Source organism: Carex rostrata, chromosome 24 (assembly GCF_964058835.1).
Source record: "Carex rostrata chromosome 24, lpCarRost1.2, whole genome shotgun sequence".
Lineage (NCBI taxonomy): Eukaryota > Viridiplantae > Streptophyta > Magnoliopsida > Poales > Cyperaceae > Carex > Carex rostrata.
In genome coordinates, this window is record NC_135941.1 from 3,783,674 (window position 1) to 3,806,770 (window position 23,097).

The following is a 23,097-nucleotide window of genomic DNA, read 5'->3' on the forward strand; positions in this document are numbered from 1 at the left end:
AAACCAGCATGCTATCTCTACGGTCTTTGAGTGTTCCGAAAGCACCAAATATCCCACCAAATCAGCAAGGACTGTTGAAACAGACTTGCTCAGGCGGAAATTATGTAAAATATAATAAAACGGGTCGTTTAATGAATATTATAACCTGCAATATATTTTTATACTAATAATTAATGCACCGAAGAATATTTACACTTAAGTTCTATAAATCAGAGAAAGAGAGAGAAAAGGGGCCTTGGGAAACAAATATTACCGCCAGCGCCACCCGTAAGATTTTGGCGCAGCTTTTTATTATTTGTTGGATTTACCCTCCCCGCATCTCTCCCAATCTCTCTCTCTCTCTCTATACCCGACTCTCCCCAAATTCGGAACAAATTCGATTTGCCTATCCCTCCGCATCTTTAATCTGGAAATTTGTGCTCGTTATCGTTGAGAGATACTTGCGAGGATCAGATAGAAACGGGAATATTTTTAGAATTTAACAAAGAAACAGGAGAAGAAGAAAAAATAAAGAGGCGAACATGGAGAAGTACGAGATGGTGAGAGATATCGGGTCGGGTAATTTCGGGGTGGCCAAATTGATGCGAAATAGAGAAACTAAAGAACTCGTTGCCATGAAATACATCGAGCGTGGTCACAGGGTAATCAGTTTCTCTTGTCTTCTCTTGGTGAATTTTCTAAGTTTTATTGGTTTTGTCGATCCTCGTTTTCATCTTCAATTCTCGTACCTTTGTTTGCCCTTTCTTTTTGCTGTTTTCGTTGGATTGGGGATGCTATCAGCTCTTTTAAGAAGGAATCTAAATTATCTTTGGCTCTTGTGGTGTGGTTGTCCGTGTGACGAGTTAATGCGCTCGAGATAGTGTTGCATTTGCACCGATTGCACCACGTAATGTAATATCTCTTACATAAATTGCTGCACCACAAGCGCTACATGGAACCTGGGCTGTTTCTCTCAGAATTCTGATTTATTATTCATCGCGCCCTTTTTTTTATCAATTTGACACTGAATTCCGTGTTGTTCAATTGATCATAGAATTTGTTTTTTTTTTTTTAAAACGATTGTTGTATTTTAAGAAGAAATTAATAAGACTAAAATTGTCAAATAGGGGTTTGTAGAAATAATTGTACGAACTTGCTCTATCTCATGTCTGATCGGTTTATGAGCTAGCAATTTTGTCTGATTTCAGAATTGAGCTTAATTTACTCTTAGAATATCTTGTAACTAGGTTAATTGGGATTTTGTTGAGGTCCTTGTCCTTCTCTGTGCTTTCGAGATTATGTCAATTGGAAGTAATATGTATTAAAAAGATTTTTTTGTTATTTTTTCTTCCTTCCAAGCGTAAGACCACAACTTCTATGATTTTTAAAATGAATATATTATTTTATTATTTTTGAAATATAGAGGTTGGGGTTGGAGGGGGTGGTTTAGTTATTCTTATAACCATTAGGAGAAGGGGATCTGACAAATGTTAAACAATCTAATATTTCAATCTAACCTTTTTGGATTGTCCATTAAAGGCTTTTAAAATAAGTTTTGCTGGCGCTTTAGACAATAGTCTCATCTATGCTTTGTTCTCTGGTTAAATTCTTTTATCTACTTGTTTGGGTTAATTATTTGGGAAAATGGCAATAAACTAATTGGTCTTTTTGGGAACTACCTGAATAAAGTGATTTTTGAGGTCATTTTTGTGTAAGTTTTTCATTCTTTTATTTTATTTTTCTTTAATGCAGGTTGATGAGAATGTATATCGAGAAATCATGAATCATAGATCGCTTCGTCACCCGAACATCATCAGATTCAAAGAAGTATGTGCTTGTATCAAAATATATAAATGATTATGAGATTGTCAGGTTTCACTAAGGAAAATTTGGAAATAAGTAATTAATTTGTGATGATTTTTAATTATGTGAAGGTTGTTCTGACACCAACTCATCTTGCAATTGTTATGGAGTATGCTGCTGGTGGAGAGCTTTTTGAGAGAATTTGTGATAGGGGCCGATTTAGTGAAGATGAGGTTGAAATTTTAGTAGCTTGGATATTTTCTGAATATAAAGTATTGTGCCATTTGAATGAATTCTGCATCTCTAACTTGTTTTCTTAGTTTGGTACAGGCGAGGTATTTCTTTCAGCAGCTGATATCAGGAGTTAGCTACTGCCATTTCATGGTAAGTTTAATTAACATCTTGGGGACACATTACTTTTTGTATACTCTTTGTTTTCAGTTTCGTCAAATTAGGATTGGGGAGGGGGTTTAATTGGTTATGAAAATTTCTTCCCTTTCTATCTTCATTTCATTTAACAAATGTTTCCACCCTTTTCAGCAAATATGCCATAGAGATCTTAAACTGGAGAATGTATTACTAGATGGAAGCCCAGCTCCTAGACTTAAAATTTGCGACTTTGGTTATTCCAAGGTTCTTTTTCTTAACGCACATAACTTAGTTACAGTTTCATGAAAATTGAAGTTCTCTTAAGTATTATACTAAGAAAGGCCTACCAATTAATTTCAGTCGTCAATTCTTCATTCACGGCCGAAATCAACAGTTGGGACTCCTGCATATATTGCTCCTGAAGTACTTTCTCGACGCGAGTATGATGGCAAGGTTAGTCATTGCACACACACACACACACATATATATATATATATTTTTTTTTTTTTTGATGAAGTTCCTTCAATGTACCTACTAAAAGAAATAAAAACAAAATCAACCGAGCTTGAGAATGATGACTTTTGGTTAATTTTTTATTAATTTTTGAAGAGAAATAGGTATTGGATTGTTTGGTTGATTTTTTTATTAATTTTTGATATGCTTTATCTATATTTACATTGGTAAAAATAATTTGCAAGATTGTGGTAATTAATTACAATTTATAGAGTATCTTTTAGTAAGAATTACTATACTTTAATATATTTGCCTTGAGAAGTAGAACCCCAATTTAATATATTGGCATCTCTTTGTATTCAATTCTTCTTTTTCAACAAGGAATCTTTACCATAAAAGTGGGGGTAATTAATTGCAATACCAAGAATACCTAGGAAAGGTTGGTGTTGAACTGTTACTACACATCTTGTTCATGCTTTCTTTTCCTTTAAAAGTTAAAGAGAGAAGAGGATCTTACTATTATAGATGCTCATAAATGATCCCTGTGTTCCATTTTTTATGGCATTAAATGCTATTCTTTCCCCATGTAAACCCTTCCTCTCGTGCCAGTACAAAATCCAGTACGTTGACAGCAGTAATTTCTCCAAAGCACAGCACATGACAAGAGATTTGTCATTTAGTTCCATGAATAGTCTTGATATTCTATAGGTGATTCATACAGTTACTAATTAATGCTTGAAATTGGATCCATTTCTTTTTTAGCCTTTTCTCACCAACTTTTCCAATCCTTTGAAATTCTTCAAATGATTGTCATAATGTCCTTGTTAATTTTTCTGTAGCACTTTTGATCTTGCAATTGGTGTTGTTTGCCAGTGCAGCTTCAGGTAAAAATAAGGATCTTAGGACCATACAGACTCTGACTGTACATATTAATCAAAATGGAAAACAAGTATACTGTGACAATATAGTTCTTTGCACATTTGTCATGGGTGTTTTTATTAAAGTGACCCACTACACATAACTCAACAAGACTGCCGTAGGATATGGGATTGTCTTTGTTGGAGGCTTGCTTGATAGGAGATGTGCAGCTAAAGTTGGATATGGAGTCCTTGTCTGGAATCTCTTTCTATTGTGAAGTAAATAAGTTGGGTGGGTTATGTTCCAACTAATATCACATGAGAAAGGCTTAGACATATGTAGAATCCTCTCGGTAAAATCCAAGTAGAATTTCTCATTCCTCGAGTCAAATAGCTTGAAACAAGAAATCTAAGTACTAACTAATTTGGAAGTTTAATAATATCACTCAAGATTATTACAATTTTAAAATTTTAAACTTGTTGTTATTAGGGCCAAAACTATTGTAAATAGTATAATCCCTTCCTTGATTCCATAAATTGATAACTTCAGTGATAGGCATTAAATCTATTTGACTTTTTAAATTATTTTTATTCAACATTTTGGTTTCCCAGTTTTAATTACATTAGTGAACAAATGTGGATGTTCAAGGATAATTATAATGTACTCTTTGAGGAGTCAACTCCAGGAGACCAACATGAAAGGTGTTTGGGGGTCATTTTAGAGGGAATCTTCTTTTTTTTTGGGGTCTTAATCCTTGGAAAATAATGGGACATGTTTGCACTTAAGTTAATTAAAAAAAATATCTTTCAGCATAAGCATTTATTTATGAGTGGTTTGAGCCTATTTGGTGCATTTGTAGTGGGCCAATCATTCACCAACTGATTACACTATTAGATTCTCTTTCCACCAATCCATTCAAGGTGGTAGTATAACTCAACAAAAAATGAAAGAAAGAGATAACAAGAAGTTTCTAAGAAATTTCTAGTGGTACTTGGCTTTAAGCCTACGAATCATCAACTATTGACTAACTTGTCAGGGGTATTGGATTTTTTGAAGCTATTTACGTGTTGCTACTTGTGTAGTATTCCTTTCATAAGTTGTAGATTAATTTTGCGGCTCTTGATGCAGGACAGCATTATATCCAAGCTTTGGATGCTTTTAAAAGATTCCTAAATTTGGTGCAAACATAATTTCTTCTTACTTATGGTGTCCTTCACCTAAGTTCAAGCTAATGTCAAGTTCAAGCTAAAATTGACTCCAAGTACATGACATTATTTTATTTCTTTTTTTAGTCAAGTGCTTACTTTTAAAATTGAAGATACTGGTTATTTCATGAATAAATAAGAAGAAAACATATGCAAAGTCCGTTTGATATATGATGTATTTGACAAGGACCTGTTTGAGAAAAGTGTCTATTCATGCTTTATGCATTTGTATTAGTTCCCTCAAAAAATCAACATCACTAGGTTGACTGAAAAAGCAAACTTACCAGTTGATTTGTCATAGTGTAAAGCTGGACATCATCGATTACTTTTTAATATTTTCTTCATCAGTATAAGAATTGCAGTTGGTAACAGAGTTCAGGAGCAATCGATATAATGGACATGGTATAAGTCACTGGTTCATACCCCGATCTCCGTTTCTCTATTATAATCATATGTTTGGAAAATATTTAAAATAAGAAATCGCTTAATATAACATACTAACCTAGTGAATTGTTTGTCTTGATAATTTGTTACTTTTCATAGTTGTTCTCAAATACTTCTAGATATCTTTGCGTGAATTGTGTATTAGATTAGATACAGTCAAGGTACATACTTCGACAGTAATGTACTTTTGCAATGACGTGTAAAGTGACCAAGAAAAATTCAATATTTTCTCCAAATACTCATTCCAGTACTAACTATCTAAAAATGTTTGCTTTTTATCTCTAGTCTTCCATATTATTGTTTCATTTTTTTAACTCTCTGACATCCTTAAACTGCTAGTACAGCTTGCAGATGTGTGGTCATGTGGTGTAACCCTTTATGTGATGCTTGTCGGAGCATACCCATTTGAAGATCCCGATGACCCGAAAAATATTCGCAAAACGATAGGGGTATATTTATATATTATCATTTTGAATTATGGTCCCTTCAGTTTCCTAAAGTACTTCCTAACTTGCATTATTACCTTTATTATTAAATTAAACTGTTACCATGTATGCAGAAAATAATGCAAGTGCAGTATAAAATGCCGGATTATGTACACATTTCACAGGAATGCAAACAACTAATTGCACGGATCTTTGTTCCCAACCCTGTAAAGGTAGTGAATGATTTTTCTGTAATACTTTAAGTATCAGGTACGTACTTGTTGTTGATGTTACAAGTCACAAGGAGACTTTTCATTAATTCCAATGTTAGATTCTTCATGCTTATGAGGACCTTGCAAATTACCCAAAAAAAAAAAAGCAGACCGTACAAATATCCTCCACTATCATGTAATGCCAAATGCTTCTTGCAAAACTACCAATTTGATGTTACATTACAAATGTCATGGACTATGATGGTATTGTTGTATGTTATTTGGTTTATTATGATAATTCTATCCTTCTCTCAGGCATGCATGGTATTGTTGTTGTTATTGGGTTTATTATGATAATTCTATCCTTTTCTCAGGCTTGGATGGTATGAATAAATTTGCAAGGGACATGAAAATTCTAAGATCTAACAAAAATATATTTTGATTTTTTTTAACAGAGAATTACTATAAAAGAAATTAAGACTCATCCATGGTTCATGAAGAATCTCCCTAGAGAACTCACTGAGACTGCACAGGCCGCGTACTATAGACGGGACAATAGTGCCCCCATATACTCTTTTCAGAGCATAGACGAGATAATGAAAATAGTGCAAGAAGGGAGGACTAAACCGAAAGAATCCCAAAGCCCTTTAGGTTATGGCTGGGGTGATGTTGATTCTGATGAAGAGGAGGAGAAAGAGAAAGAAGAGAGAGAGCAAGAGGAGGATGAAGAGGATGAGTATGATAGGCAGGTGAAAGAGGTTCATGCAAGCGGAGAACTTAATATGAGTTCCTTGCATATATGATTTGTAAGATTAATAAATCGAGGGGTGACTCTGAGGTGACTTGTAAATGAGTATTCTGCTTCTTTTTCTTTCCTTTTTGGTTGGGGCTCTTGTTTGGTATTTGAACGGTTTATGACTTGGAGGTGTTTGTAGGAAGTTTTCATGCAACTCTGTGAGCTTGTTTAGTTGTTTCTAATGTAATTATATTCCTTTTAATAAACCCTCTCTGGCTCTGGCTCGCTCTTTCTACAATCCAAATGCCTTTTAGAAAGGTGATATAGTGAACTCTCAATTAAGGAAATTATACGTTTCATTAGTTTGTCAGATTAAAAACTTAAAAAATTACCACATTTTTTTTTTGTGCTGAAAACCTGTAGGCAGTTTGATTGATAGAAATGTACAAAATAGCTGTTACATAAGATTAGACAACCAGTGTTTGTGAAAAACACACAACTAAACAAAACAAAAAACGCACATGGGTATGTGCATTCTGTGGATGCAAATTGATCATCATTGCTAGATTAGATTGATAGAAGCCTATCGATAGTTTCCTCTGTACGCATATCATATCCGCGAAGGAATTGAATCCAAACCAGACCGGGAACTGAATCGACCGGACCAGGGCAGTCACTCATTAGCTGAGAAGGCACTGAATCAAATCAGACTGGGAACTAAATTAACCAGTCTATGACAGTCACCTTGAAACAGAAAGAGAAGAAGAAGAGAAAAACAACACATAACAACACATAACATAATCATAATAAAAACTAAACATTTATTCCACTTAGTAACTATATGTACTGCTCGTTTCACTCACTCTTCCATTGCCAAAGAGGAGAAGAAGAGCTCAATAAAACATAAAGAAAAAGCAAACCGCTAATATTGGAGAATAAAACCCCTAGCAAGAAGCAGTGACTAGATCCATTAGGCAGAAGCACCGACAGCGGTAACCAGATCCACCAAACAGAAGCACTGGCTCAAATGGATAGAAATGTGTATAGAGAGGAGGAGGAGAAGGATGGAGGTAGGAGGTGGCGGAGGGGTTCGCCATGGGCGAAATTTTTATCGCCTTTGAAAGGTGTATAAGCGGTAGTGGTTTGCTAACGGGTTACCCGTGACCCGTTCCGGGTAACCCGTTAGGGGTAACGGGTAGGGCGGGTAGACGGGTAGGACGGGTACGGGTACAACCCGCAACGGGTAGACGGGTAGTTTTTCCAAAACCACTACCCTACCCGTTTATTACCCGTACCCGTACCCGTTGCGGGTTGACGGGTACGGGTATCCCGGGTACGGGCGGGTTTTTTTTTTTTTTTTTCTTTTCTGTTTTTTTCTGAATTTTTATGCTTTGAGATTCGTGCCAAGTTAAAGGACATCCCGGATGGAGTTTAGATATAGGGGTCCGTTTTGAGATTCATGCCAAATTAAAATTGATGACTCAGATCTCATTCTACTCAGTCAGGTATTGCACTGGATCTGAATTCTATAGGGTGCCGCCAAAAAAATTTTGAAATTCAAATTTTGTAACGGGTCAGGTACGGGTACGGGTAGACGGGTACGGGTAGGCGGGTACGGGTTGGCGGGTAGACGGGTACGAGTTGGCGGGTAGACGGGTACGGGTACAACGGGTTTTTTTCAAAATTATGTTGTCCGGTCCGTTTATTACCCGTACTCGTCTACCCGTCTACCCGTTTGTACCCGGGCAACGGGTACGGGTACCACGGGTAACGGGTACGGGCCGGGCAAAACGGGTTCAACCCCTAACGGGTTTAGCAAACCACTAATAAGCGGCACCGCTTATTTTGCAGTAAATTACCACAAATTAATATAAACAAGAGCAATTACAACAAAAAATCTTAACATTACTTCTGCAATTCTGCTACATCAGAAAAATGCCAAGCATAATTTATTCTAGGGAAAATTGGTTATTTGTCACTCCAAAACCTTCAAATTGTAAAATATTATCCCGGAATTTGAAATTCTAAAAATACCACTCCAAACTTCATTAATTTGTAATTTTACCACTCCAAATAATTAATGACTAAAATACCCTCCTTCTTCTCCTGCCATGGTTGATAGCGAGTGCAAACACATCTTATCATCCTATCTATTCATTATTCTCAAAAATTCATGGAGGTTTATCTGGGGAGCCTTTATATGCATCGTTGAACTAAGAAATGGCAAAAGTAAACTCAGAAGCAAAAAGATTGAGTTGTCCCCATCTGTCATTTTCTCTGCTTAGTTGCATTGATGTACACATCGGATAATAGCCGCTGATTTGAAGCTAGTGGTTTTGATCCTCAATTCTGAATAGTGATAAACGACTCTAATTCGGGTTGTACCATACAGTATTGTAGAGGATCCATATTAAGTAGTCCAGGATCAAATATGGAGTCGCAATTCCACTATCAGCCATGGCAGGAGAAAGAAGAGGAGAATGAGGGTATTTTAGTCATTAATTATTTGGAGTGACAAAATTACAAATTAATGAAGTTTGAAGTGATATTTTTATAATTTCAAATTTTAGAATGACATTTTTACAATTTGAAAATTTTGGAGTGACAAATAACCAATTTTTCCTTTATTCTATCTTAGAAGTACGGTAACAAAAAGAAAACCTCACATCATAAGTTCATATAATGCACTTTGGAGTACAAAAGAAAGAACATAATTTAAACAAGAAGATGCATGTTGCCATAGGTAGATATAGAGAAAGATTCGGCTCATCCCGAAAAAAAAAATTAATCGGCTCGTAACCAATTCAATCGTGTTATGTATGAATTATTATGCTACGCACAAAATTGAGCGTGATTTATATATATCCGTTCATAAGTGCAAACATCTGACAAATTTAAATTTGTACAAAGTTTATTATTGAAAATGTAGGGTTTCTCTTCAACATTTGTGCTAGGTTAAACGAACGGTCCGGATCTACTAACTCTAATTGATTTTCATTTACGGTACCGGGTTGATCTGAATTCCTCTCTCACCTCCCCTTTTGTTGGAGAAATTTGGCAAAGGCTGTCAGGACTCTACCTCTTGTTTTAAAAACTGGCTGCCTTATAGGACAGTACTTTTTATGGGCGGATCTAAATAGATCAGTGTTCTAAATAGCTAGCTATAGCGGTTTTGGACCTAGAAAGGTAAGTTATGGGGTAAAATTGTGCTAATCGAGCTACGGCCGCTATAGCGTGTAGCGGCAATAGCGGTCCACTATGCTACATGGGCTTATGATTTTGCAATTTTAATGGGCCTTAATGTTCAGATGAGTTTTTTTTACTTTATCAAGATATATCAATACAGTGGAACATGTGCAGGCTATACCGCTATATCAATTAAAGTTTGTATCATGCATTAATATATGGTAGTGGTATATTTTGAATATAAAATATATCGATATTTTTTGAATTAGGGATATTTTGAATGACAATTTGAACTTTGTATTGGTTCAATATGAAAATATTATAACTTCTTAATCAATTTGATGTTTTTTTTTTCTTGATGAGATATGTTTATTAGTAGAAATATAAAATATAATTTTTGAAAAAAAAAACGCTATTTATGATAGCTTTTGCTATAGCTGCGCTATTCGTTAATTTTTTTTTTTTTTTGTCTCCCCACTATGCCGCTATAAATGCTATTTAGAACCTTGAAATAGATTCAGGATCCGTATTCTCTCATGTATCTAGGTACATTATGGAAGAACGGTATAGATTTAGTCTCAGTCAAATAAAAAAAAAATTTCAATACCAATTGTAGATATAGAGTGTTTTGAGAATCGTGCTAGAGTTAAAAATAGTCCGAATTTTCTAATTATATCCTCATATAATATGAGAGGATTCATATTTGAGGAGGAATTTGATTATCATAATTTTGAGTTACCACAACTATTTTTTACATTTTCAAAGTTCAAATTGTCGATCCAAACCGTTCAACATGATCTCCACAATAAAATGTGCTTACAGGTCAAATTTTACATTTTTTTGATTTTTTTTTACTATTTATTAATATGGGTACAAAATTCAATTAAATTTGACTAGTTTTTGTAAAATACTTAATAAATAGTAAAAATTTCAAAAAAATGTAAAATTTGATATGCAAACACATTTTATTGTGGAGATAATGTTGAACGGTTTGGATTGACAATTTGGACTTTAAAAATGTAGAAAATAGTTATGGTAATTTTATGGTAACTCAAAATTATGATAATCGGATCCCTCCTCTTCATATTTATAGTTATAAGTCTAAACTAAAGGTAGACAGTTGCTTTCTTATGAATTTTGAAACAAAATATATTTAGCTCATGATTTTATGGTTATTTCTGAAGACTGGTTCTTTTTTGTTTTTCTGCAGAACAGTTTGTCTTCTTTTTTTTTTTTAATTTCACTGAAGGCTGAACTCTAAAAAATAAACAAATAGCGAAATAAAAAAAAATTGAAGACAAGAAACAAGAACTTACTGATAGATGATATTTTTTAATTTCTCAAGTCCGCCGCTAGACTCCATTTTTTTTTTTTAAAATCTATCAGGGCTTTCTTTTTGGGCCTGTTTCTGAAAATGTTCTAGTTGTCAAACTTGGCGAGTGCGTATCGACGTGTCCGGTGCCTATTCGGGGATAGGGCACGAATCCGTATCACCCCCAGATAGTGATAAATTGGACTGTTCTTTTAATTTACACAATCTCAAAGCAGATCCTTAACAGTTTTCATAGACACCGGATTGATTTGATCCGACTGAGATTAATCTAGACCGTCTCTTTTTTTAAATTTACCTCAGCTATCTGGGGGGACAAGGATTCATAGCGCACGAGACTGTATTATTTGAGCTTTGAGATTCGTGCAGAATGTATTTGAACGGTTGAGATTTTTCAAAAAGTCACACAACATATGAGATATCTCAGAGGATGCGAATTCCAACTTGGCGACCATAGCATTTGGTACTGTTGCACGTACATGTATAAGGTTCATGTTTATTTCTTTGAAAACCTTTATTGAGACTGCGAAGTCATGAGAAGAAATCAAATTCTTAGTAACCAACAATATTAGAAACTTTTTTTTAATCAACTGTGCAACATCTCCTTTATCTAAAGTTCAGATTTTTAAGGTTCAGAATTAATTCATTAAGGTCAGTTACTATTTGGGAATTAGGAAAAAAAATACAGAACTAGCCTGGTCTGACTCATACTAAAACTATAAAAATGATTTTAAATCTCAGTTAATACATTTTTGCAATAAAAAGTTATTTCTTTAGTATTCATATCACAAGCATTGCTAGGATGACAGTGAGAACAATTGAAATTGCAAAAATAATGTTAAAAAATCAATGTTGTCTGTAATGTAAATACACTGTAATACCTATCAGTTAGCATAAATTAGTGCTACACCTATGCTAAAATATGCAAAAGTTTTATTCTCTTTTCTTTTGGATTATTATCATTTGCCTTTGTAAATTACAACAAAAACATCATCAAGTGACCACTTTCTAACCTCAGTTTTTAGACTGGGATTTATTATAGCATGGTCCGTGTGCGCCAGGCGGTATCCAATTACAATTTCTTCCCTACCCCGAGCCCGTACCATTATATCATAAAAGCTCAACTCCTCTTGTTCATATAAATAATATTCAGCAGATCTTATGCACATTTCATTTCCCTGAAAAACACCAAAAATTGATGAGCTATTATTAAGCAATGATGTGATTTTCATACCAACCAGGTTTTTTTGTTTCTTACCATTTAGACCCAAATTACCATTTTGCAATTGGTGGCATTCTAATCTCTATTTCTGGGATTTACATTTATCACACTTGTTTTATCAGACAGTTTGCTACCAGTAAAGGTACAGACACTACCAGAAAGTACAACCTTAAAAAATTATTTTTCTTCATATTCTGAATAGCACTGTACTGTACTAGTGTCTACCAGCATTAACAATAAATCAAGTGTTCATACCTGTTCAGCAAATAATTCCTCTAAGACACGATTAATTTGTTTATCTTCAGCCACCATAGCCAATGCCATGCTAACCAACTCGTTAGACAAAATGTAATCACTGATTTTGGAAACAGAAACGAGATTTCTGGTTCTGGAATCAAGAATTTCACTTATGATGATCGACTTGTCAGATGCATGTTGCATCTCTCTGATCCACGACCGATGTGGGTAGCCAGCGAACCGACATGGAGACCTCGCCTCTTTTGAAGGAAGCCTTTTCGACTGAAATTTTTATAATTAAAATAATAGTAAGAGGTTTAATATATAGCACTATAGAAAAAGCATACTGTGGCACGGTAATCATTTTCTTTCCAACTACATATCATTTTTGTTTGCTTGAGATGACTGATTCTTTTTGAGGGTTTGATTATTGTGTTTCATTGTAATGGAATGCAGGGGATTGGGGGGGGGGGGGGGGGGGGGGGGGGGAGGATGAGGAGAGGGAGAGAGAGAGAGAGGTACTTGAATATCACGAATAAGTAGAAGAGTAGCAAGTGAGCGGGAATCAGACTGTACAACTGAATCCTCAACCGATTCATCGGCCAGAATTAAAATCTGTAATTTTGAAAAGATAAAAGTTAAGTCAATCTCTTGAAAATCAATTTTTCATTCTATGAGGTTCATTCTCACATCCCATCATACCCTTGGTTTTCACGACTTCCTTAAGGTTTTCAAGAATGAAAGGGGTATTCTACAAAAAGAATTTTGGCGGTCATATATAAAATTTATTGTAAATACTCACAGAATCAAAGGTCTCTAGAGGCAAGCTCTCCAGATGTCGTCTAATAACAGCATTTCCCTCATTGTGCACAAGTCTAATATTTTTTAATCCGGAGAGGACCAAACCACCATCTGTTAGTTTTCTCTCTCTTTCCTTCTCTGGCACCTCATTAAACATCCATAGCTCTGATCCAGGAGCAAGAAATGCCTCCAATACCTGATTATATAAAAATAGTAGTTTTATGAAAACCTGATTATGCTATTCTGATTTGGATTTTTTTTTCCAATTTTCAATGATTGCGATGTTTGTCTGTATAAAACAAATAAATGAATAAACCAAAAGGAAAATACCTTTATCATATCATGGATGTCACGGCGCCAGCCACAAAATAATATTTTTTCTGGATATTTAGGGGGGCTTGGTATATTTGGCACAAATCCCTTCCGCATCTGCAATGAAAAAAATATTTAGGAGTCCGGACGAAACTGTATCATACACTTCAAAGGTTTTGTCATTTTTATTAGATTTTATTTATTTACCTATTTAAGAGATTTTTATTAGATTTTAATAACATGTGAAATTTTTACCAGATGTTAAGCAAAGGAACAAATTACCATGATACCAAACTGTCTCAGTGGTAGGCAACAAGCACTGATACCAAACAAAAGTACGGATTAATTGTAGTATGGGTAGAAATGGATCCTTGTCAAATGCCAATACAAATATAAGATATAAAACGGGCATTTGTTATTTTAAGAGCCACAAATTTGTGTACACATCTGCAAACTGTGAAAATATCAAATAATAACCCATACAAAACTACAAATAACATGAAGAGTGAGTCTATGGTACTATGCATATTACGATTTGGCACCGTGCTACGGCTTTATATTCGAGTTTTCAAATCCTAACTGTCGATCCGAACCGTTCATCTTGTTCTCCATATTAATATGTGTTTGGAGACCAAATTTTACATTTTTTGAAATTTTTTTACTATTTTTTTAGATATTTAGAAAATCACTTGATCTGAAAATTCTGGACCATCCAAAAACAGTGATTTTCAATCAATTTCAAAAAATAGTAAAAAAATTTCAAAAAATGTAAAATTTGGTCTCCAAACACATATTAATATGGAGAACAAGATGAACGGTTCGGATCGACCATTAGGATTTAAAAACTCGAATATAGAGCCGTAGCACGGTACCAAATCGTAATATGCATAGTACCATAGACTCACTCTAACATGAATGTCCCATGCAATCCATTATGATGACCAATGTAGCCCTCCTCGATTCAATTAAAATAACCCATAACTACCCTCTTCCTATGAATCTTCACTTCAATATAAAAAGTTACTAATATTTGGGTATTCGAAATTAAATTTTATTTATTATGGGTGATAATTTTCATGCTTAACAGGGAAACATAAGACCTTTTCCAATTTTGTATAAACGATTAAACATAAATGGAATTGCACGTACCACAGGTAAAGGAGCTGGGGAATATGTATCGTCATCTTCAGCTATAACAAGAATTTCATCACCTTCTCTAATAATATAACTATCGTCCGGGTTAATAATAATTTTTCCCAGTTTTGAGGCAACCTTGACCCCACAAGGCACTGCATCAGGAAAAGAGACTAACACCTGGTCAAATCTCATCCCATCCAGCTGTGGCCACCTCTTTATGTAGAACTCAGCATTCTCAAAACCTAGTATGTCCTCCCATATCTGTAATGTGGCCCCACACAACCAACAGATATTTTAATAATAATTGTATTAAGGAAATCAACTGTAAGGCAGCAATCAGCATATCATGGGCATTAATCATCCAATATGCACCAACCAACAAATACGAGAGCTTCAACAAATAATTTGCTGTGGCTAACTAGATTGAAATGAATATGAGATAGGGATGAAAAATGGTATGGATAATATCTTATCCGTATTCGAAAACTTAGATGTGGATATCCGATATCCGAATATCCGTGTGGATAAGGATACTGATATGGTTTTACGTTTCAATTATCCGTATCCAAATAGTAGATATATACCATATATTTTAATATATATTATAGAAAATTATGTTATTCACCATTATAATTAGATAAATATTACGAGCTTTACTATATTCTTATATTATTTTAATAAACATCCGATCTGATCCGGACTCGTATCCGTACCCGTCTGGTATCCGCTCTGTATCCGGAAAATGAAAAAAGGGATATGGATATGGTTTTACCACTATCCGCTCCATTCTCACCTCTAATTTGAGAGGATCAAGTCATAATTTCCACTTAGCATCTGGGCATTTTTTTTCTTTTAGCATGTTGCCCAAAAAGAAGGTAGCAGGGAAGTTACTGGATCCCTAAAAGATTCCCAAATCTGGATGAAGCATTTTTGTTGGTAAATTAACTATATTTTTTACAATAAACAAACCTTTTCAACAATTTGAATATCTTAGTTAGAATAGACATTGTCTTTCTTAGTATAAGCCTCCTTTCTTTATAAATAAACATAATACTTTTAAGAGCTTGGTAATATGCATAGCGCAAATTGGTCCGTACTACGGAACAATATTTTCGTTTTTAAATTTCAAATAGTCAATGTGAACCGTTCAACATGATTTTCAGTTGAAAATATACTAGCAGACTAAATATTACATTTTCTAGAATATTTTTACTATTTTTTTAGATAGGTAGAAAATCATTACTTTTGAATGGTCTAGAATCTTTAGATCGAATGATTTCTACCTATCTAAAAAAATAGTAAAAAAATTCTTAAAAATGTAAAATTTGATCAACAAGTACATTTGCATATGAAGATCATGTTGAACAACTCAGATCGATTGTTTGGACTTTAAAAACGAAGATATCAATCCGTAGCACAGACCAATCCATGCTATGCATAGTACCATAGCCTCACTCTATTTTTAAAACAGAGAGAGCCTTTCACATGTCTGGCATACTCTGCAGGATCTTTACCCAAATGAAATTAGTACCTGGGCAAGGCCGGGTTGCAATGCACATTGTATCATTAGCCGACCGATGACATCATGAGCAACCACTGTCTCTATTAGTTCACCACCAACCAGCTTTACAAGTGGTTCATTATCTAAATCGCTCATTTCTACTACTACGTGACCTCTTAGGCCCTCTTTTACCCCTGTCAAACTCAGCACAACTCGCAAAGCACGTGCATCGCTCTGCTGATAAGGACAATATGAAAAAATAACTTTAGTCCTAGCTTCAGAAAGAGTTCTAAAAAGAATGTAAAAGAAAAGGAAAGAAAAAAGAAGACAAAAGTAACCAAGCAAACATTGTTCCGAGTTTAGTTCTGGCATTTTAGTGCCTATTCTTTCTTATGTTTTTCAAGTCATAATATCATATCCAAAGATGTGCAGGAAGTTTGCAACAGAGAAATGACCAAATAAGGGTATAGATGTAAATATATCTTACCCCAAAGATTTACTGACCTGATCTGCATTCTCATCAGCAGCTAAAACTATAATGGCCCGTGCCTTTGAAACAGAAACCTGCAAGTAATGGTTGAAAAAAATAACAAATGAGAAGCCTAAAAGGAAAACAACATTATCTCTGAGATAATCTTTATGTACCACTTCTTTTAAAAAAAGAAAAAGGTAATAGTTACGTACCTTTTTTAAGTCTGCTAAAATTAGAGGGCTGCCACTTCGACAAATCACAGAGGTACCCATGAAGTCAAACTCTAATTTGGCTATATCCATTTCCATCTCCTCTTTGTCTCTTTCAGCAAGAACTACTATCACACCGCCACCTATGCTCTTATTAGCTATTGCTAACTGCTTCAGAAGTGATCCCTATTTTTACCCAAAATAGATTAATTAAATTATAAAAAACAGCAATATTGAAAGAGCATTAACTATTCAGTACTCTGTACCTTCCAAATTCAGCAAACTGGTTCTCTAAATGGAGTTGCTTCCACATTTAACTAATTGTTGCATTTGTTTAACAGGGCCTTTTATTTCAACTAGGGAATGTAGATGTTAATACTAAAGGGGTTTATTGGATTTACACCCCACATTGAATGGCGGTAAACTTGCCAGCAATGATAGCATGGTACTAATAAGTACTGGTACCAGATAGTTAGCCAAAGATAACATCACCAACTCTTAACTGGTGGGGAAAGGTACAATGGGTGAAGCAGTATATTGGATCAGAGAGCTTATAAATGGCCAAAGTAAAAGTAATGTGGGGACAAGACTAGGTCTACTAGAATAGTTCGTTTGGCAGTAAAAACAATTTCCTGTACCAACTACCAACACAAACAATCAAATCATTAAGTAGAGAAAAGTTACCAATTTATCGCTCCATCCAAGAATAAGAATATGATTACTCTCTATCACCTCGCTCTTCCCCTTTCTCCAAGAATCAACCTTCTCTGAAATTGCATCTGACACAAGCCCCAGCATAGTTGCAAAAACCAGCATGCCACCTGAGCTAATTGAAACAGATACAATTCGTGGGCCCAGCCCAGTCTGATCTGCATGGTGACCTGAATCTGCCACAAAGGTCCATGATAGCCACAGTGCCTCCACAAAGCTACCCGACCTGTTATTGACTGCGTGCAAGGCAACTCCACCAAAACAGATTAGAAGAATGGTGGCAACCAGAAGGGCTAGGAGCTTTGCATATGGGTGAATTGAGAAGAATATATCGACCCGGTATGCAATCCGCTTTTTTAGCGGCACCCCCTCTTCAGTGGAGGCAGAGTTTGAGTTTGGGTTACCAGAGGTTTGTCTGGTTCTGGTTAGTTGGTCAAGTAATTTGCGGATCAAAAATGGGGAGAGGAAAGAGAGAGCTATTGTGTACAGAGAGATATTTTTGTTTTCTGGTTTGTCAGAGAAACTTGACATTTTGGAGATTTTGCTAGTGACAGAGGCATTTATACCGATGCAGCAATTATGTAAATTCTTGAACTCTTCCTGGAAAGAAAGAAAAAAAAATCAGAGCATATAAATTCAAAAAGAGCACAGTGGAGATCAAACCTGATCTATAGTGTTACCTTAAGATCTAGAACTTTCTTCCTCTGAGAAATTGCGAAAGAGGCAGTTGAGATTGAGAAGACAAGTAGCTGAAATAATACAAATATAAAGATCAGAAACATTATTTGGAACTGAAAATAATTCTCAACTTTCTAATAGCCTGTAGCTAGTAAGTTAATTAACAAAAGTATTAGACTTGAGAGTTGAGACTGCTTGCATGACCTCCTAAAAGAAGCTGCCTAGTGCTAGTTTTCAATTCCAGTGGTTAAAATAAAAAAAATATGGTAATTCCAAATATCATAAGTGGAAAGAAATATTAAAATACTCCAGCACGACCAGCTGGTTCTCTGACTTAGAACATTGAGCACTGTTACAAGATATTATACCGGTACTGATACCAGTATGAGCACTGTTATGGACAGGTAAGGCTCTGTTTGGTTTTTCCATCCTAATTGTTACAGAATAAATTTTAACATGACAGTCTCAATTCATCCCAATTGAACCTCATACTAGTATGTAGCTGGTACACTTGTGCCCTTGTATTGGGATGCAGCTATCTTATAATTTCTTCAGATCAATACAGAATTGAATTGAGTACCTATGTAAGCTTAAAACAATGTACTAGAGATATTCAGACTTACAACCACAATAATCAAAGAATGATCAAATTGCCCCCCACACTTCCTAGCCTGAAAAGGCATGCCCGGCACAGCTCCTTTCTTCTCTATTTTCCCCTCTAGCTTCTCCTTATCTCTAACCTGCTCCATCGGCTTTCCAAATGGCACTAAGCTATCTGTGGCCTTCTTCACCTCTTGTGGCACTCTAGGCAGCTTAATTCTTGCCGGGTGTGATCCAACAACAGATGGATACCAATCTCGATCACACATGTCACTCTCTGTACCTCTATTGGTCGACCGTGGCAAGTATGTGGCGATTGTTAGTGACCTCGTCAGCTCAGACAATCTAGGTCTAGGACCAGGGTTAGGATTAGTAGTAGCACCATCATCTCTCTCCTGCATCTCTCTCTCTCTCTCTCTCTCTCTCTCCCCCTCTGATTTTTTATGTACAGTTAAGATCAAGCTGGGGTAAGGACTTGAAAATAAGTGTTAACTGCTAAGATGTGATGAATTATATCATAACGTTCTTGGTTTCTTGATATTTGCTCTATAAGGCGAGCTAGTAAGAAGAGAAGAAACTGTTGCAGAGATAGAAACAAACTGGAGACCACCCTCTCCAGTTCAGCCTATCGGAGCTTGGTCAACGACACAGCCCCTCGATGATCCGAGATTTTGGTTCTCTAATATCAACCGGAGGTAAGAAGTACACGTAGACAGGAGAAAAGGAGAGAGTCTGAGCTTCAAGCCTTCAAGTGGCGGGTTCCGGGGGGAACTCCGACGGGGAAGGTAAAATGTTCGAATCACGTGCCGCACATGATATCTGGATATATGTTTTAGACTGTTTCTTCGCGAGTCCGCAACCACTGCATTAACGCACCCTTTAATTTTAGCTCTGGGCCAATCCGATCAACACCTGTAATGGATAGAGCCTTCAATATTCGTGTGAATTTAAATCGGACGGTTTTGATCTATAAACAAAATTTTGAGTTAACTCAGAGGATTAGTTTGTAATCGCACGGGGCCGAGTGTACGCTTGCTTCACGGATGAGCGGAAGTGCGGAACAGTCTTTAGCTTCTTTTCTGAGGCCCACTTTCAGTGTTCCGAAAAAGCGTGCACGCTGTTACATCGAAAGTAACTGATATTAGCTAGACGACAAAGTGGAGTGTCAGAATTTCGGATGACAACGACAGAATGACCGAATGAGCTCGGTGCAACCTCCGAATAGTAAATCAGTATAGTACTGAAATGTTTTAGCCCTTGCTTGAAACAAAAAAAATTCCTTCATTATGCTAAAATCTAATAAAAATATATTTAAATTATTTAGAATGTAATGCTAAAATATAATTATAGTAACTACATATATACTTTATATAAAAACTATAAACAGGCTTGATGAATTGAAATGAATTTTAAACTTGTACAGCACTTTTTTGAACTCTCTATGTTCAATATTTATCAAAGTGAATTATTACATAATTTATTTACATATTTATATTAGTTTACAGAAAATGTATTACTTTTAATTCATACCGTGCTTGATTTCCATTTTTGTAGCATTAAAAAAATTCAATGATATCAAAATCTTCATATTCATCAAAATAACACGCATTGTCTACATCATCTTTCTCATCTAAAAAAAATGCTATATACTAAACTATATTATTGGAATTAAATATAATTTTTATATGAATGTGTAGACGTGCAACTATAAAAGAGAGAACAGTGCATTTAGACTATTTGATCTAGTTAATGACCGATATATTAGACTACTTAAAAAAAAATGTATGTAGGTTTAAATCCTACACCTGGTCCAAACATCTTAGTTTGAAAAGAGATGTCAGGACGGTGGTTAAAGCACATGCTTTTTTGAAATCAGGACCGTCCATAAAACGTGTTGATGGATATAGAAGGATCGTGTGCCGTCTAGGTGGAATCTGCACAGAGTATAGAATAATACAAAAGGGAACAGAAAGTAATGTAATTTATTCATTTTTTGGATTGTATGAACATATAATATTGTGGGTCACATTATTTCGGGTAATTAGCGATTGGTTATTATAATAAGGTCCCGTCAGTGAACTGCATATGGCCACTTGATTCCACACTCCTTTTGGGTGGGCAAATTTTCAATTTGCCTCCTAAAGTAAAGATAATAGGAAAGCCACCCCTAAGAAAAAAAAAGTTGATTTAACTGATTAAATATGTGGTAAACTCAACATTTTTATGTGGAAAAAAGCGAACCACTTGGGGTTTAAATATTATTTTCATTTGAAACTAACATTTAATATTTCTTGCAAAAAAGAGCAATTTAAAAGTTACAAAGAGATACTTATTTTGATTTTTATTCTTAGCAAGTGAATTTTCAAATTTCGACTTATAAAGTACTTTATTAAACTGTTATTTGCCTTATATACATTAATTATTTTTTTATTTATTTTATTTTGTGTTGTTTTTTCAAACTTTGGTTTCTCATCTTTTACAGAAAAATTATATATTATGTAGAAAATTTAGGTTGATTTTTTTGTTTGAAACGAGAGTTAAAACATTAAGCTCAATTTTAGTGTAGATGTTAAATTTTGAATTTATGATATTTCATATAGAATATATATTAGCGCGTTAAATCTAATTTATTGAAATAAAACGTATAACAATTTCAAAACACTGACTATAATTTCTGGTAAAATAAAAAAACACAAGTATGGCCTCATAAAAATTATATTTTTCTATATTCCAGACATGCATGAAAGTTAATTTTTGCTCATGAGCAGAGCCAGATCTTCAAACTATGTGGATCAAACGTGAATGAAGACTAATTATATATATTTTCATGCTATAAATGAGAATCAATTTTACACTATCAATAACATTTTATTAAATTATAAAGAAAATCACATATGGACAAAAATTACAAAAAAAATGAAGGTCAATTTATCTCCATTTGTCCTTAATACCTCAGGCCTTGTCTCAAATTGAGATGTAGAGCTGATAAACTCTGTATGATGCCTCTTCCCTCTCCTTCTTTTCCCTTCCTGTTCCTTCTCTGGAGCATAATTTTAAGGGAACCTCGTTTCACTCGATCTAGAGAGTGAATGAACTTTGTGCAAAAAACTCAAGCCATGCATGATTTTTAGATGGTAAACACATGGGGATTTGATTATAGTAAACAGATTCTATTAATAAATCTGAGTGAAAAATATTGCAAATGAAAATTCAAAACTTGAACTACTAAGTTCAAACAGCAAAAGACGACACGGTTAAAGGTGACTTTAATTCCATCGTAGTATAAATTATATACAATCTCATCTTTGAAAAACAGTGCCATACAGCTGAATTTTTTTCTTTACAGTGTATTCCATCACATCAAGCATGAAAAGCCTCTACGAGATGCTCAAGAGCGATAAGGTGATTTCACTCTTTTAGCGAGATCTCTTTGCAAAGAGTTATTTGTGAATAAACAAACAAGAGGAACAGTGGGAAGCACGAGGCCATGTTAGTTCACAGTGCCAACTTCCACGTGGCCCCAAGGAGATCTTGTTGTTAGTTAATGTCGCTAAGAAATGTCAATGATGTAGAAATAACTACCATGAAATCGGTTAATTATTTTCTCTTGTCAGAACTCAGAGGTCAGAACTAATATTACCCTTCGGAGCTCGAGCTGCGGCCAGACGATTCTTTAGCCGCCCATAGGCTCAATTTAAAATGCTGTAACACATTAAATACATTTAATCTTACAGCAATCGCCTACCAGATTTTAATTAAGTACTTTCGAAACAAACTCCTTGAGCAGTCATAATAATAGATACTGCATATATACCTTATAAGTAAAGCTAGAGTGTGATGTACTCATCAAGAGAGTTTGATGAGCACAACTCTGAAAATATATTAGATCGACTTCAAATGCTAAATTCAAACCGTTGAAATTCATATACTTTATTAGTGATGCATGTACCTGTAAAATTTTGAAAGTTTCAAATTTATTTGCTATAAGGTCAAGCGGTCAAAGAAAATGAATTTTTTACAAGTTAATTTATAAGTTATTTTATACATCCATTTTTTATCATTTCTTTGACCGCTTGATCTTGTAGCAAATAAACTCGAAACTTTAAAAATTTTACATGTACATTCATCACTCATGAAGTACATGAATTTCAACGGTTTGGATTTGATGTTTGAAATCAATATACTTTTGGAGTTGTGCTCACCAAATCCTCTTGGTG

The 23,097-nt window shown here is 34.8% G+C and overlaps 2 protein-coding genes across 3 annotated transcripts; one reads left to right on the forward strand and one right to left on the reverse strand.

The window, feature by feature from the left end:
• Positions 1 to 191: 191 nt before the first annotated feature.
• LOC144575938 (serine/threonine-protein kinase SAPK4-like) lies at positions 192 to 6,750 on the forward strand. The gene is made up of 9 exons (XM_078326196.1): positions 192 to 641; positions 1,732 to 1,806; positions 1,914 to 2,015; positions 2,113 to 2,166; positions 2,323 to 2,415; positions 2,512 to 2,604; positions 5,456 to 5,560; positions 5,671 to 5,769; positions 6,204 to 6,750. The coding sequence occupies exons 1-9, from the start codon at positions 522 to 524 to the stop codon at positions 6,549 to 6,551; spliced, it is 1,089 nt and encodes a 362-aa protein (XP_078182322.1). The 5' UTR covers positions 192 to 521; the 3' UTR covers positions 6,552 to 6,750.
• Positions 6,751 to 11,758: 5,008 nt separating this feature from the next.
• Positions 11,759 to 19,685, reverse strand: LOC144575937 (ion channel protein). Of its 2 annotated transcripts, none has more exons than XM_078326195.1 (12): positions 18,904 to 19,685; positions 18,283 to 18,351; positions 17,576 to 18,202; positions 16,895 to 17,077; positions 16,715 to 16,774; positions 16,241 to 16,444; positions 14,722 to 14,970; positions 13,591 to 13,689; positions 13,262 to 13,456; positions 12,982 to 13,074; positions 12,478 to 12,741; positions 11,759 to 12,178 (listed from the first exon to the last, which is right to left on the reverse strand). In XM_078326195.1, the coding sequence occupies exons 1-12, from the start codon at positions 19,279 to 19,281 to the stop codon at positions 11,960 to 11,962; spliced, it is 2,640 nt and encodes an 879-aa protein (XP_078182321.1). In that variant the 5' UTR covers positions 19,282 to 19,685; the 3' UTR covers positions 11,759 to 11,959. The 2 variants fall into 2 exon arrangements, with proteins under 2 accessions (XP_078182321.1, XP_078182320.1); XM_078326194.1 differs by having other exon boundaries at positions 16,241 to 16,447.
• Positions 19,686 to 23,097: the final 3,412 nt, after the last annotated feature.

Excerpts from the sequence above, each read along its gene's own strand:
- LOC144575938 (XM_078326196.1), top strand. The coding sequence starts at position 522 with ATGGAGAAGTACGAGATGGTGAGAGATATCGGGTCGGGTAATTTCGGG. Across the intron at positions 1,807-1,913 it reads ACATCATCAGATTCAAAGAA|GTTGTTCTGACACCAACTCA; the intron begins GTATGTGCTTGT and ends AATTATGTGAAG. Across the intron at positions 5,770-6,203 it reads TTGTTCCCAACCCTGTAAAG|AGAATTACTATAAAAGAAAT; the intron begins GTAGTGAATGAT and ends TTTTTTTAACAG.
- LOC144575937 (XM_078326194.1), bottom strand. The coding sequence starts at position 19,281 with ATGCAGGAGAGAGATGATGGTGCTACTACTAATCCTAACCCTGGTCCT. Across the intron at positions 18,203-18,282 it reads AGAAAGTTCTAGATCTTAAG|GAAGAGTTCAAGAATTTACA; the intron begins GTAACACTATAG and ends CTTTCTTTCCAG. Across the intron at positions 16,775-16,894 it reads TTTTAGCAGACTTAAAAAAG|GTTTCTGTTTCAAAGGCACG; the intron begins GTACGTAACTAT and ends CATTACTTGCAG.